This window comes from Pelodiscus sinensis, chromosome 30 (genome assembly GCF_052426305.1).
Source record: "Pelodiscus sinensis isolate ZL-2025 chromosome 30, ASM5242630v1, whole genome shotgun sequence".
NCBI lineage: Eukaryota > Metazoa > Chordata > Testudines > Trionychidae > Pelodiscus > Pelodiscus sinensis.
The window spans coordinates 15,971,539-15,987,500 of record NC_143081.1 but is presented as its reverse complement, the minus strand read 5'-3'; the positions used below and the strand labels follow the sequence as shown (position 1 = coordinate 15,987,500).

General features: G+C 61.6%; 1 protein-coding gene across 1 annotated transcript in view; it reads right to left on the bottom strand.

Annotated features, from left to right (window-relative positions):
* LOC149521282 (uncharacterized) overlaps nt 1-2,177 on the bottom strand; it is a 4,511-nt gene extending 2,334 nt beyond the window's left edge. The window contains exons 1-3 of the mRNA XM_089774151.1: nt 1,952-2,177; nt 1,415-1,455; nt 1-823 (exon numbers count right to left, since the gene is read on the bottom strand). The exon at nt 1-823 is cut by the window's left edge and continues 236 nt beyond it. Coding sequence (XP_089630277.1) covers nt 1-823; nt 1,415-1,455; nt 1,952-2,177 — 1,090 coding nt within the window. The remainder of the gene's footprint in view (nt 824-1,414; nt 1,456-1,951) is intronic.
* Between the last annotated feature and the right edge of the window lie 13,785 nt (nt 2,178-15,962).

The window sequence follows — 15,962 nt, the reverse complement described above, 5'->3', positions numbered from 1 at the left end:
GCCCCCCCCCCCCCCCCAAACTCGCCCTCGTGCTGCGTGCGCAGGGAAGGGTTTTATTGCAGGAGCAGCGAGAAAATTCAACAAAGCGGCAGCTTCCCCCGGGATCAGCCCCGCAGCCCGCGGGAGGGGGAGGGGAGGAGGCTGTGCGGGCTAGTGGGTACAGCGGGGGGGGGGGGGGAGGGGAAGGGGCGCCCAGGCAGGGCTCATGGGAACTTTGCTCTGCCCTGGGACACTCACGTGAGGCCCCCAAAGCAAATTCCTGGGAGATTTCAGAGTCGCTCGGCGGGCGCTGGGCCAGGGGAGGGGCTGGAGTGTCACTGGTCGGGGAGGGGGCGGGTACAGGGCAGGGCAGGCCCAGGGGCAGCAAACCGGGGTGCAGGGACCCTCTCCGGCTCCCGGCCTCGGCCCCGCCCGGCTCTACACGGTGGCCAGGACCCCCACGGGCTCCCCGCCGCGGCAGGCCACGCGGATCCTGCGTCTCGCATAGCGGCTTACATAGGGCCAGCCCGGCCCGGCACCAGTGGCCCCCACCGAGCCCCCCATCCCTAAACCAAAGCCCCCCCTTATGGCGCCGCCGAGCCAGCGGCAGGTGGTGGTGGGGATGCGGTTCCTGCTGACACACGTCCTGGCCCGGGGCTGGGACCCGTCCCCGCAGCGGCAGAGGCTGGCGAGCTGGCTGGGGTCGGCGTGGACGAAGGTGAAGGGGCGTCTCGGGGGGCCGGGCAGGGAGCGCCCCTGCCCCATGAGGTAGTCGCAGTACTGCTGGCCGGGGGGGGGTCTGCTCCTGGGGAAATCCACGTGCCTGGCCACGAAGTCCTGGGCGCTGCGGGAGGCAAAGAGCCAGGCCAGGCCGGGCGGCAGCAGGGCCAGGAGCAGCAGGAGCGCGGGGCGGGGTCCCCCCGGGGCCATGTCGTGCGCCTGGATCCACCTGCCGTGGGGAGAGGGGGGATGGATGGAGACAGCGCGGGGTGGATCTGCCCCCTCCCTGCCCCCTCCCGGGTACAACCCTCCCCCCACGCGGCCCCAAATGCGCCAGAGTAGGGGTGGGGAACCTCCGGCCCCGGGGCCAGATGTGGCCTCGAGCGTGCCTGGGGAGCGTCTTTCTCCTGCGCTCCGCCTGAAATCCAGAATCTCCGGCCCAGCATCCCGCCCTCAAGACTCAGAGCTGCCCCAACACTGGGGAACCCGAACGAGCGCTCCAGACCCCAGCCCCGCGCCCTCCCCCCGTGGGCCCCAGGCTGGGTGGGGAGCGTCTGTCTCCTGCGCTGCGCCGAACCCGCTGGGGATCCGGCCGCTGCGGGGCCAGGGCTGCTCAAACCCCTCCTCTCCGGAGAGCCCTCGTGCCCAGCCCTGCCTGCTCTAACCACTAGGCCACGCTGCCCCTCTCCGGCGGGATGGATCTCCCGCTACTCACCAAGTCCTCGCGTCTGGGCTGCTGCCAGATCCGACCTGCACCTCGGGATCATTCACCACCCCCGCCCAGTGAGCTATATAGGGCCCGGGGAGTGAGGGGGAGGAGGCGTGGGAGGGGAAACTGAGGAAGCTCTCGGGTCAGCAGGACGGCCTGGGCTCTGCCCATCTCGACAGCAGCCCGACCAGCCGGGCACAGGTGGGAATGGCCGGCCAGCTCTGAGCCACTGACACGGACGGAACCCGGGGCCAGCTGGCCAGGGGCCCAGGGCCCGCCCTGCCCTGGTGACACGAGCTACAGCCGCTCTGCAGGGGCCGCGCAGACTGAGGGGTCACGGGCACTTGCAGATCCCCCGAATCCTGCGCCCTGTACTGTCACGTCTGCACCCCGAATCCTGCACCCGTCCCTGCTAGCCCTGCGACCCCCACTCCTGGGCTGCAGTGCTGCCAGCGGGGAAGGGAGCCGAGTAGCCGGCTTCCCGGCGATCAGCCGAGTGCAGGGGCGGCAGGTTTGTATAATGTTTGGTGGTGCCCCACTTGCCACGGTCCCGACTCCCGGTAGCCATGTCCCCGACTCCCGGTAGCCACGCCCCCGACTCCCGGTAACCATGTCCCCGACTCCCGGTAGCCACGTCCCCCGACTCCCGGTAGCCATGTCCCCAACTCCCGGTAGCCACGTCCCCCGACTCCCGGTAGCCATGTCCCCGACTCCCGGTAGCCACGTCCCCCGACTCCCGGTAGCCACGCCCCCGACTCCCGGTAGCCATGTCCCCGACTCCCGGTAGCCACGTCCCCCGACTCCCGGTAGCCATGTCCCCCGAGTCCCGGTAGCCACGTCCCCCGACTCCCGGTAGCCACGTCCTCCGAGTCCCGGTAGCCACGTCCCCCGACTCCCGGTAGCCATGTCCTCCGAGTCCCGGTAGCCACGTCCCCCGACTCCCGGTAGCCACGTCCCCCGACTCCCGGTAGCCATGTCCCCCGAGTCCCGGTAGCCACGTCCCCCGACTCCCGGTAGCCACCCCCCCGACTCCCGGTAGCCACGTCCCCCGACTCCCGGTAGCCATGTCCCCCGACTCCCGGTAGCCAAGCCCCCGACTCCCGGTAGCCATGTCCCCCGACTCCCGGTAGCCATGTCCCCCGACTCCCGGTAGCCAAGCCCCCGACTCCCGGTAGCCACGTCCCCGACTCCCGGTAGCCACGTCCCCCGACTCCCGGTAGCCATGTCCCCTGACTCCCGGTAGCCACGCCCCCGACTTCCGGTAGCCACCCCCCCCAACTCCCGGTAGCCACGTCCCCCGACTCCCGGTAGCCACGCCCCCGACTCCCGGTAGCCATGTCCCCCGACTCCCGGTAGCCACGCCCCCGACTCCCGGTAGCCACCCCCCCGACTCCCGGTAGCCATGTCCCCCCGACTCCCGGTAGCCATGTCCCCCGACTCCCGGTAGCCCGGCCGCTGCAGGTAACACGCTCGGGGCAAGATGGACACGTGACCAGAAGTAAAAGGTGTCATGTCACCCCTCTCCAAGGGCCTTTCCCACCATCCTCCTCCCAACAGGGATTAGTTTGGCCCCCACAAGTCCCCCTCATGCAACTATCCTGCCATTGCAAAACCCCCATGTGTGTGCCATGAACTCGGGGCGGAGAGGCTGGGGGCAGTGTTCCCTGAGGCTGTGTCTACACTCACAGCTTCTTGTGGCAGCACGGCTGTTGTTGTGCAAGAACCCACCGAGCATCCACACTGCCCGCCTGCTCTTGTGCAAGGGAATGTACAGCCCGGCGCGGGAAGGGAGGGCGTCTCGCACAAAGGGACGCTCTTGTCGAAGGGGTGTGAGCTCTCTTGTGCAAGGGAATGTACAGCCCGGTGCGGGAAGAGAGGACGTCTCGCAGAAAGGGACGCTCTTGTCGAAGGGGTGTGAGCTCTCTTGTGCAAGGGAATGTACAGCCCGGCGCGGGAAGAGAGGGCGTCTCGCACAAAGGGACGCTCTTGTCGAAGGGGTGGGAGCTCTCTTGTGCAAGGGAATGTACAGCCCGGCGCGGGAAGGGAGGGCGTCTCGCACAAAGGGACGCTCTTGTCGAAGAGGTGTGAGCTCTCTTGTGCAAGGGAATGTACAGCCCGGTGCGGGAAGGGAGGGCGTCTCGCAGAAAGGGACGCTCTTGTCGAAGGGGTGTGAACTCTCTTGTGCAAGGGAATGTACAGCCCGGCACGGGAAGAGAGGGCGTCTCGCACAAAGGGACGCTCTTGTCGAAGGGGTGTGAGCTCTCTTGTGCAAGGGAATGTACAGCCCGGCACGGGAAGAGAGGGCGTCTCGCACAAAGGGACGCTCTTGTCGAAGGGGTGTGAGCTCTCTTGTGCAAGGGAATGTACAGCCCGGTGCGGGAAGAGAGGACGTCTCGCAGAAAGGGACGCTCTTGTCGAAGGGGTGTGAGCTCTCTTGTGCAAGGGAATGTACAGCCCGGCGCGGGAAGAGAGGGCGTCTCGCACAAAGGGACGCTCTTGTCGAAGGGGTGGGAGCTCTCTTGTGCAAGGGAATGTACAGCCCGGCGCGGGAAGGGAGGGCGTCTCGCACAAAGGGACGCTCTTGTCGAAGAGGTGTGAGCTCTCTTGTGCAAGGGAATGTACAGCCCGGCGCGGGAAGGGAGGGCGTCTCGCACAAAGGGACGCTCTTGTCGAAGAGGTGTGAGCTCTCTTGTGCAAGGGAATGTACAGCCCGGTGCGGGAAGGGAGGGCGTCTCGCAGAAAGGGACGCTCTTGTCGAAGGGGTGTGAACTCTCTTGTGCAAGGGAATGTACAGCCCGGCACGGGAAGAGAGGGCGTCTCGCACAAAGGGACGCTCTTGTCGAAGGGGTGTGAGCTCTCTTGTGCAAGGGAATGTACAGCCCGGCACGGGAAGAGAGGGCGTCTCGCACAAAGGGACGCTCTTGTCGAAGGGGTGTGAGCTCTCTTGTGCAAGGGAATGTACAGCCCGGTGCGGGAAGAGAGGACGTCTCGCAGAAAGGGACGCTCTTGTCGAAGGGGTGTGAGCTCTCTTGTGCAAGGGAATGTACAGCCCGGCGCGGGAAGAGAGGGCGTCTCGCACAAAGGGACGCTCTTGTCGAAGGGGTGGGAGCTCTCTTGTGCAAGGGAATGTACAGCCCGGCGCGGGAAGGGAGGGCGTCTCGCACAAAGGGACGCTCTTGTCGAAGAGGTGTGAGCTCTCTTGTGCAAGGGAATGTACAGCCCGGCGCGGGAAGAGAGGGCGTCTCGCACGTCGAAGAGGTGTGAGCTCTCTTGTGCAAGAGAGCAGTGTGCATGCTCGGCAGGGATTTCTTGCACAAGAAACCTCTCTGGCTAACGGGGCAGGGGAGCTTTCTTGGGCAAGTGTCCACACTGCCACGGATGCTCTTGTGCAAAAGCCCAGCTCGCACCGGCAGCGTGGACGTGTTCTTGGGCCAGAAGCTGCCAGTGTAGACACAGCCTAAGCGTTTCTCCCATGAGCAGAGTGGAGTTGGTGTTGTGCACCTGCACGGAGTTCATGGGGCTTGCTAGGATGTGCCTGTGGCACCCAAGTTATTAATCAATCTCGTATCAACCTCGACCCTTTCCCTCTGCTGCCCTGTCTCCTCCCCTTGCTCCATCAGCTCCCCGGTGCCTGCTGCCCCCAACCCCTCACCCTCGTCTGCTGCCCTGTCTCCTCCCCTTGCTCCGTCAACTCCCCGGTGCCTGCTGCCCCCAACCCCTCACCCTCCTCTGCTGCCCTGTCTCCTCCCCTTGCTCCATCAGCTCCCCGGTGCCTGCTGCCCCCAACCCCTCACCCTCCCCTGCTGTCCTGTCTCCTCCCCTTGCTCCATCAGCTCCCCGGTGCCTGCTGCCCCCAACCCCTCACCCTCCCCTGCTGTCCTGTCTCCTCCCCTTGCTCCATCAGCTCCCCGGTGCCTGCTGCCCCCAACCCCTCACCCTCCCCTGCTGTCCTGTCTCCTCCCCTTGCTCCATCAGCTCCCCGGTGCCTGCTGCCCCCAACCCCTCACCCTCCTCTGCTGCCCTGTCTCCTCCCCTTGCTCCGTCAACTCCCCGGTGCCTGTAGCCCCCCAACCCCTCACCCTCCTCTGCTGCCCTGTCTCCTCCCCTTGCTCCATCAGCTCCCCGGTGCCTGCTGCCCCCAACCCCTCACCCTCCTCTGCTGCCCTGTCTCCTCCCCTTGCTCCATCAGCTCCCCGGTGCCTGCAGCCCCCAACCCCTCACCCTCCTCTGCTGCCCTGTCTCCTGCCCTGCTCACTGCCCTCAGCCCTCCTGTGACCTGCCCCCCTCCGCCAGCCCTTCTCTCCACCTGTGCCCACCGCTCCAGTAGCCCCACTCTGATCATGTGAGCTACCCCTCCTCATCCCCTCTCCTAACACCTCCCTCTACACACCTGCCCTGCCTCTCTCCTCTGGTGCTGGTCCCTCCCCTGCAGGTGTCTGCCCTTCTGCTTCACCCCAAGGATCCCCTGGTACCTGCACCTTCCCTTAGCCCTGCACCATCCTGGTGCCTCCCCCTTCCCTCACTGCCCCTGCCCCCTTTGTCTTCTTTTTCCCTGATACCCAGCCTCTGCCCCCGTTCCCCTCATGCCCCTGTGCCCTCACACGTCTTGCTCCATCCCCACCTTCCTCATGCCCACCCCTCCTTTCAAGCCTTCTCCCAGCGTCTCCCCCTCCCCCCTCTAGCCGCAATGCCCTTCCCCCCTCCTCTCCCCACATCACCCTGTCCCCCTCCCACGGACACCTCCCCTCCTGCCCTTTTCCTCAGTGTCTGCACTTGGCCCCCTGGCATTTCTCTCTCCTCCATCCTGTCCCTTGGTGCCTCCCCCTTTCTTCTCCTGACCTGCCCCGTCCCCTCCACACAAGCCCCTTCCTCTTCCCCCCCTTTCCCCTGTTTTTCCCCCTCCCCTACCTTCTGCCTTCCACTCTGCGGGGCCACGGGGCTGGAGTCTGCGATCAGGCCCTGCCACCCCTCTGTCTGTCGAGGGGGCGTAGGCTGCTCTGGCGTCCGCTGCCCGTTCCTTCTGGGGCTGCGGAGTCTGAGCGTCCCTGGCACCCCTGTGATTCTCAGCGTGTTTGTCTCCTGCAGGAGATCAGGTCCATCAGCAGCATCCTGCTGCTCAGTCGTGCGCCTGGCCGACGGGGGATTTGGCGCCCTGGGCTTTGCTAACAGTGGGGGTGGGGGGGCTATTGACGGGACCCACATCCCCATCCGTGCCCCAGGGCACCGGGCATCACTCGACACCAATGGAAAGAGAGACTCTCGGTGGTTCCGCAGGCCGTGACGGGCCACAGGGCCCATTTTACAGACCTCTAGGGCGGGCGCTGGGGGAAGGCGCACGCAGCACGTGTGTTCCTTCATTCGAGCGCATTCGGGAGGCTGCACGCTCCAACTTTCTTCTCCGTCTGCAGCAGCAGGGTGGGGCCGCGGAGATGCCCATCAGCCTGGTGGGAGGTGCAGCCCGTCCCCTGCAGCCCTACGCTGGCCACCTCAACACCTCCCGGGAGGTATTTAATGGCCGGCGAAGCGGGGTCTGCAAAGGGAACGGGGAGGCCGTCCTGCCGGGGGAGGTGGGCTGTTTAGGTAGGGTCTATGAGCAGCCATGCTCGGCTCCCATCCGCAGAGCCACCGGGGGCTGGGCACATCTGGGAGGCCCTGACACTCCCACCTGGGCTGCCCCATACGGGAGCCTTCTGCGTCATCCCCCCGCCCCTCTGCCCCCTTCACCGATGACAAAATGAAGGGCACATCTGCTTTGGGAACACTCAGAGCTTTGCATTCGCTGTGTGGGGCCACAGAACTGGGGAGAGCCTGGGAGGGGGGAGGCGAGAGGGGACTGGGGGGTGAGAACCTCCATGGAGGGAGGAGGGAGCCGGAAGGGGGACTTGCTACCTGCCAGCCCTGTGCTCTTGGGGGGCCAGGCAGTGACACTCGGGGAAACCATCCCCCTCCCCCAGCCGCTGCTGGAACCAAAGACAAAGCAGGGAACAGGCCGGGGAGACCCAGCTGAGCCCTCCAGACAAGGGCGATGGGGCTGAGACACACCCCAGACTCAGCTGCACTGGGGATGGGGCAGAGAGACCTCCCCACTAGCAGACAGGTGGAGACCAGCTCTTCCGGAGCAGGGACCGCACTGAACTCTGGGATAGCGAAAGGGGAGAAGCACGGCATGATGGGAAATCTCTGCTCCAGAGGCTAATGAACCCAGGCCGGCTCCCCCCAAACGAGCCGTTATCAGACCAGTTCTAGATTGGATCCTATTGGCCCCCCAGCACTGAGCCTGCCCCGCTGCATTGTGAGCTCCTTCCTGGGGCACCCCCCAGCCGGGCGTGACCAGTCTCTGTTGTGTCACCTCCGTATGCCCAGGCACAAACCCAGTGTCCCCCTCTCCCTGCAAAAAAACCCCCCCTTGCCCAGGGAAACCGGTTCTGGTGCCAGGATTTGAACCCTGTGTCTGCTCCATTGAGACTCCAACCTGTCCTGCCTGATCGTCTGGGGGCTCCCTCCGGACCCCCGGCTCCCATCGCGCTCTGGGAACCGCGACCAGTGCAAGGTCTGCAGAGGGGTGAGATCTCTCCCGCCCCACCTCTCTCTAGGCCCCCTGACCCTGACTGGTGTTACCAGGTCTGTGGGTCGCCGGCTCGAATGTCATTAGATTTCGTATTGTCACTCTTGGATCTCTCCCGGCCGCACCTCTCTCTAGGCCCTGTGACTCCGCCTGGTGGAACCAGTTCTATGGGCTGCAGGCTCTGAATATTTTTCATTGGATTTAATATTATCACAAAATATTGTGTGTGTGTTTGGCTCCCCGTCCGCAGATCCACTCACTGCCCCGACGCCAGGAACTGTCCTGGTTACGCTGGTGGCTTCGCTCTCTTTTCCTTTCTCTCTCGCTCTCACTTCCTCAGGGGAGGTTCTGGCTTCCCCACTCGCTCCCCAGGAATGCTCCTTGTGCCCCAGCTGAAGATCCCTGCGGTGCCCAAACACCCCGGGGGGTTGCTCATCCCGTGGGTTACCCTCAGGACGACTGTGGGGCGGGAGTGGGGATCGGCAAGTGCTAAACCCGGGGGAGGGGAGGATGGCAGTTGAAGGTGCTGTGAAAGCAGCCCATGGAGTCCAAAGGCGCCTGAGCTTGGCAAAGGGCCAGGCAGGGAGAGGCAGGGACGCTTTGTACAATCATGCAAGTGGTGCGTGCCAGCGCCAGACTCCTCCAAGAAGTCCTGCAGTCAGCTCGTCGTGGGACGTTGTCTCTGATCAGAAGAAGAACCCCACCCAGCCAGGGAACCGCCAGCTAAGCACAGTTTGGAAACACCCTGAGTAAGAGGACGCGCCTACTAGGTACCCCACCCAACACGTGATCCAAGTCTGGCTCTGTTATACAATGAGCTCAGGATACGTCTATTCTGCAGGCTTCTTCCCGAAGACGCCTTTCCGGAAGGTAATTCCAAAGAGACTTCTTCCGGAAGAGCGCATCTTGGCAGGGATAGTGCATCACAAGCGAGCCTCCGCGCGGATTGGAGGCTCTCTTGCATAGAAGGCCCCCGGAACGTCTTCAGCCAGGGAATTCGCTCACCAGTGCAAGGACGCGGAGTTAGCTCACCAGTTGTTTCTGGGTGCTGTTGCCACAAGCTGGCTGACAGACACACTTAAAGGGATCCCAGGGTGCTCCCAGGCTGCCTCCCGGGGTCGTGTGGCACACACGGGTGCTGCATGCGGTTCCATGTGCACAGACGGCAGCACAATGTCCAGGCTTTGCTCATCCCCTGGGTTACCCACAGAAGGATTGTGGGGTGAGAGTGGGGAGGGGGAGGTACTGAACCTGGGGGCACGTGAAGATGGCAGCTGGCAGTGTTGTGAAACCAGTCCACCGAGTCCAAATGCACAGGAGGGGTGTCATCATCAGGAGTGCTGACCAGCACCCAGTGACTAAGGGGTTCACTCATGTCCCTAGCCCAGGTGTCGGGTGGTCAGCCAATAGCAGTGCAGGTAGGAATTTCAAGCTGGGAAAGGGGTTTTCTCTCTCTCCCTTGTCTGAGATCAGAGCAGTTTCTCCCGGGGATCAAGGGAGGTGGGAGACGCGTCTCTCTCCATGCACGGACTTCTTGAAACGTGTGAGCAGGGAAAGTTCACCTCGTCCCTCAGGTTTGTTGTTTTCCTTTTCTGGGCATTTGGAAATCATGTCTGAGCTGGCTAGTTGGTTTTTCTCTTTTGTAACTGAGTCTTCAGCCCAGGGACTTTTCCTAAGTCTCAAATGGTGTCAAGTATCAGAGGGGTCGCCGTGTTAGTCTGAATCTGCAAAAGCGGCGAGGAGTCCTGTGGCACCTTAGAGACTAACCGAAGTGTAGGAGCATAAGCTTCCATGGGCAAAGACCCACTTCGTCAGATGCATGTAGTGAAAATTTCCAGAGGCAAGTATAAATATGCAGGCCAGAATCAGGCTGGAGGTGACGAGGTGGATCCAATCAGGGAGGAAGAGGCCCACTTCTAGTAGCTGATCTGGGGGTGTGAACACCAAAAGAGGAGAAGCTGCTTTTGTACTTGGCTAGCCATTCACAGTCTTGGTTTAATCCTGAGTTGATGGTGTCAAACGTGAAGATGAACTGTAGCTCAGCAGTTTCTCTTTGAAGTCTGGTCCTGAAGGTTTTTTGCTGCCGGATGGCTACTTTTAGATCTGCAATTGTGTGTCCAGGGAGATTGAAGTGTTCCCCTACAGGTTTTTGTATGTTGCCATCCTAATATCTGATTTGTGTCCATTGATTCTTTTACGCAGGGACTGTCCAGTTTGGCCGATGTTTATAGCAGTGGGGCATTGTTGGCACATGATGGCGTATACTACGTTAGTAGATGTGCAGGAGAATGCACCAGTGACGGTATGGCTGATCTGGTTCAGTCCTGTGATGGTGTGGCTGGTGTATAAATGTGGTATCAATGGTGGCTCTTTCCATCTAGCCAATTTACTGTGCTTGCAACTGTGCTTTTGTTTTGGTAAGAAACGATTGTTTCTTTTTTGTAATTAGCCTGCACTGGTTGAGTCTTGTGTCCTGGAAGGTCCGTCTGCGTGTGGCTGGAGGCCTCTGACTGAGAGGTCGGCTGCCGGAGATTGCAGCTCGTTTTTCTCTTCTCCTTTTCAAGCTGTTTTGGGGGAAAAGGGTTTGGGAGGTCCCTGGGGTGAGTTCAAGTGTTACCCCATTTGTGTGTGTTTGTTATTTGAGGTTCAAAGCACTTGACGGTGGCAGCGAGCCCCCCAAAATCCGGGTATTAGGGTTTGGGGGGAAGTGTTTGTAGCAGAGCCTCTAGAAGAAAGGTTTTGGGGTGCTCTCGTGGGCCCCCAACTTCTGCTTTCGTCATGCCAGAGCGGGGAAAAGCCTTGAGAAGGGCGCAGAGCGGCCGTGCTGTTACACCAGCCCATGGATCCCAAAGGCACCTGAGGGCACAGCGGGGCAGTGCTGTGAAACCAGGCTGTGGGCCAGGGACGTCCTAGGGTCAGCGTGTGCGTGCGGGTGAACCGGTCCCCTCCGTTATGCTCTGGCAGTGGGTGAGTGCCCTGTCAGCTGATGGTCAGGGCAGTGTGTGCGTGTGTGTTACTCCCAAGTCTTCAACTGCTGAGACGCAAGGTCTCGTCGCAGTGGGCAGCCTAGGAGGCTGGAGGGCGCCCCGAAAAAGAGTTTAACGTCTGTGAATTTACTGCTAGGACCGGGATCCCGTCGCAGAGGGCAGCCAACAGGCTCTCAGACGCCCCGAGTTTATAGGAAGAGCTTATTACACCTCAGATTTTAGCTGCTAGGATACAGGATCCGTTCGCAGCGGGCAGTCTGGGAAAGACTGAGAGATGCCCCAACGGATCTGTCACCTGGGAGTGACATGATCCAAACGCCCAAGCTCTTCCTATACCTGTCCCTCATGACCGGCTGAGGTTCTTTTAAATTGTGCTTGGTTCTGGTACAGCAACTGAAGGAGTCAGGTTAAAACTTAAACAGTTACAGGTTTATTGTTACAGGGTAAACTTAGCTGTTAAATGCTACTACTGTGTTACAGATAACACAGCCACTACAAAGGACAGGACAGAAATTACACTAATAAGTCACTTACAGGTACCATGAAACCCTTTGGTTCTCTGAGCTCTTATTAAATGCATGCAAAATAGACACCTAGCAGGTATATCTTCTCACCCCTGCGTTCCAGACTTGGCGTGGCCAGCGTCTTTCTCTCAATCCCTCGGGAAGAAGTAGGGCGAGGTTGGGCGTCCCACAGACCTCGGGAGACAATCAATACCTGCCAGCAAGTGTAGATGATTGGAGCTCCAATGGGGTGGGCTACTGAACACCTCTTTATACCCCTTGGGTCAGGTAGGCTTCTTCCTGGTCTCAAGTGGCCAATTAGGAAAAATGGCTTTGAACACCAAGTTTCCCACGAAGGGTGCAAAGCAGAATTCACACCTGGGAAGATGCAGACAATGGGCACCTCTGGTATGTGAGGGGCGAAGATTCCTCTCCTGGGACAGTGCAGGCATGTCAATTACTGGTACTAGCCATCAGGGCGACGGGAGGCCCCGGGTCGTCAGCTAGCCCATTTACTGTCTGGTTTCTGTTTATGGTAGAGTCAGGGACAGGCAGCCCACCTGCGTTCCCAGGGCATCAAAGGCTGACGGCCTTTCTCTTGCTCCCTGGGGGAGTGGGGGCAGAAAACAAGATGGGGTTCATGTCTGGCTACATGCCCGGGTGTGTCTGAGGGGGAAGATCCCGCCCTGAGGATCATCGCTCCGGCAGGAGAGCCCCACAGGGGAGGTGGGGAATTGGCAGGAGGGAGGATTCAACCAAACCCACAACATCACCTTGTCAGGCCTGCTCTGGCCTTGTGCAAAGCTCGGCTCTGTGACCCGGCAACCCCCCGACCTGACTCACGTCTGGGGCGCGTCGCACGCGGGCCGAGCAGGGGAGCGTGGACAGGCAGGGATGCTTTGCACAATCGTGCCAATGGTGCATGCTGCTGCCAGACTCCTCCACAAAGACGTGGAGTCACCTGGGACCGGAATGTTCTCTCTCTGATCAGATAAACAACGCCTCACCCAGCCAGGAAACTGCCACCCAGGCACAGAGTTTGGCAAGAGGCGGAGTAGCAGGATGTCGTCCAAGGATGGGCCGACCAGGCACCTCTCCCCACATGTGATCCACTGGGAAAACAAACAAGTCTGGCTTTGCTATGCAATAGACTGCAGGCTTCCTTCCGAAAAATGTTTCCCAGACGAGACCTTCCAGAGAAACGTCTCCCGGAGGAGGGCGTCCGCCCGGCCAAAGCGAACCCACCAAGCGACCTGCTTCTTTGCAAGAGAGCGTGCGCACTGATTGGACGCTCTCCCAGATAAAAGGCCACGGGAACCAGTTCCGCCAGGGCTTAGGTCACCGGTTGCTTCCGAGGGCTGGTGCCGGAGCCGTGCAGAGACACGCGCTTAAAGGGCCCCCGGACAGCCGCTTCGCTGCTGCTCCTGCCTGCTCCCTGCCTCTGCGAGGGAGAGCCAAGCTCCTGCAGTGCCGGGCCTGGTCACCCAGCTTTTGGATGCCTCAGCTTTGTTCTTCGTGCCACGGAGCCGGAGCTGCCCCGGGCATGAGCTGGCTCCACGCGGCCATGCACTTTGTGCCGGCTGCCTTCCTGGCCGTGGAGGTGAGGCCCTCTGGGGCTGCAGACCCTGCAGTGGGGGGAAAGGGGGACCCATGGAAGCAGGGGTTGGAGGGAGTCCTGCTGTGCAGGGTCATCCGCCTGGCAGACCTGGACCCAATTGTCACTGGATTTGCCGCCTTGTGGTTCCCCACCTGCAGTGGCGCCATCGATGGAACCCACAGCCCCGTCCGCGCACCACAACATGGAGCGGCCCAGGATATTAACAGGAAGGGCTCCTTCTCCGTGGTGCTGCAGGCCCGGGTCGACCACCGTGGACAGTTCAGGGACCCTTTTGTGGGGTGGTGGGGCAGGGCGCACGAGGCCCGTGGATTTCACAGCTCCAGCCTCTACGGGAAGTGGGCGGCTGGAACATTCTTCCCCCACCGTGACTTTGTGACTGTGGACGTGCAGATGCCACTGAGCATCCTGGGGGCACAGGCTACCCCCCCATACTGTGGCTGGTGAAGCCGTACACCAGCCAGGACGGATCAATGTAATTCCCACCTCAGCTGGGCCCGCATGCAGGTGGAGCGTGACTTCAGCCGCCTCCAGGCGTGATTCAGGTGCCTGCTGACCTGCCTCGACATTGGTGTCAGCGTGTTGTGTCCTTCACCTTGTTGCGGAGAGGAAGGGGGAGGCCTTCCTGGGGGTTTACATCCGGGAGGCCCTGAGGGAGAGTTTGTCTCAGGACCCCAGTAACTTTCCCCAGGGCCTCCCTCCTCCGGGCCTGGGCCTTGCTCCACGATCCTTTTCCCACCACAGCCCCTCCCTTCCCTGAACACTCAGTAAACATCTGTTGTGATTTCAACACAATGGACTTTGTGTTTTTCTTTCAGTAAATAAACTGGGGAGGAGGAGGAGTGAGAGCCTGGAGGGGGGACGGAGAAGGGGGCTCAGGGCTGGGGGGCGGCTGGAAGTGCCACCTTGGGTGGCGAATTTGGGGTTGGGCAGGTCCTGGGACCACAGGGTGGGTGGGTAGGAGGGGGACAGAAGCGGGGTCAGCGATGGGAAGGGTAGGGGGAGGGGGCATAGGCATAGCAAGGGGACAGATAATAGGTGTAGCAGGGGAGGGAGCAAAGGCATCGCTTGGGGGCAGGGTGAGGGGGAATAGGCAGAGCAGGGGGGCAGCAGGCTGGGGGGCAGGAGCAGTGACAGCAGCTGGACGTGCCATCATTTCACACGTGTTGTGGCCCTGCCACATGAGCCGGTCCCACGTGTGGTTCTGCCTCTCGGCATCCTCCTGGACCTAATGCGCCAATTTCGGCTGCGTGTCGCGCAGGACACCCACATGCTGCCCCGTCAGGTTCTCCTGGATCCTGGCCCGCTGCCGGGTCCCCTGGGCTCTGGGGGGTGGGGCGGTGGTGCAGCTCGCCCCTCTGCCACAGCTGGTCCGGCTGTGGAGAGCACACGAGAGGGAGAGGGTTTCGGTCATCCCTGGGAACACCATCCCGGAGGCCGTGCCCTCCTCTGTGAGCAGCAAGCAACAGTCCTCGGGCCAGAGGGGCAGCTCCCAGGAGCAAGGCCACGTGTGGCCAGCACAGCAGTCCCTGCCTCACAGGGGCCCTCAGGTGCCCAGGGGACCGTGTTTCCTCCACTACCACCCCCGTCCTATGGGCGAGCCGGCATGGGAAGTGGCCACAGTGGGACCCCATGGGCAGCAGAGGGGCCCGCACACACACCTGTGCCCGGCAGCGCTGTCCGTGGGAGCGGGTGGTGCCTCGTGTAGGCAGCCATGCCCATGTGCTGTGTGCGGCACTCCTCGGTCTGTGCCCTCCCGCCCAGCCCGCCTCCAGCAGTGGCTGGTGGTCGGAGGGCCCCCCATGTGCATGGCCTCCCCTGAGCCAGTGAGCAGGATCCTGGGGGTGCCCCCCATCCTGAGGCCGCGTGGCGCAGACTGGCGCTGCACACGGTTCCACCTGCACCGACGGCAGCCCGATGTCCAGGGCGAGCGACGATCACACCCCATCCCCGCTGCGCCCGCCTCCCCGCCCTGTGTGTGTGGAGAACTGAGCATCGTCGCTCCCCACCCCCAGAGGATGCCTGCAGCACGTCTAGGCCCTGGGGTACCCGCTTGAGGATCAGGGTGACCGTACAGGCGTGGCGGGCGAGGGGAAATCCGGGAAGCCAGCAGAACTGGGTCAGCCGCTCTTCCTGGTCTCCTCTGACGCCAAGCTGCAGCCCAGCAGGACACGGGAGGACACGGCCCAGAGAATCATAGACCACTAGGACTGGAAGGGACCTCAAGAGTCATCGAGTCCAGCCCCTGCCCGACCCAGCACCGTCTAGACCATCCCTGATAGACATTTATCCAACCTGCTCTTCAGTATCTCCAGGGATGGGGATTCCACAACCTCCCTGGGCAATTTATTCCAGTGTTTCACCCCCTGACAGGTAGGAACTTTTTCCTAATGTCCAACCTGAACCCCCCTTACTGCAGTTTAAGCCCATTGCTTCTTGTTCTATCCCCAGAGACCAAGATGAACAAGTTTTCTCCCTCTTCCTTGTGACACCCTTTTAGATACCTGAAAACAGCTTCATGTCCCCCTCAGTCTGCTCCTTTCCAAACTGAACAAGCCCAATTCCTCCAGCCTTCCCTCACGGCTCGTGTTTTCTAGACCTTGAATCATTCTCTATGCTCTTCTCTGGGCCCTCTCCAATTTCTCCACATCTTTCCTGAAATGCGGTGCCCAGAACTGGACACAATCCTCCAACTGAGGCCTAACCAGCGCAGAGCAGAGCGGGAGAATGACTCCTCGTGTCTTGCTCACAACACACCTGTTCATGGCGCCCAGAATCATGGTTACTTTTTTTGCAACAGCATCACACGTCTGACTCATATTCCCACATCTCAGGGCGCGTCCAGGAATGGCAGAGTAGTGCGGGTAGCAGTGGCAGGCACACA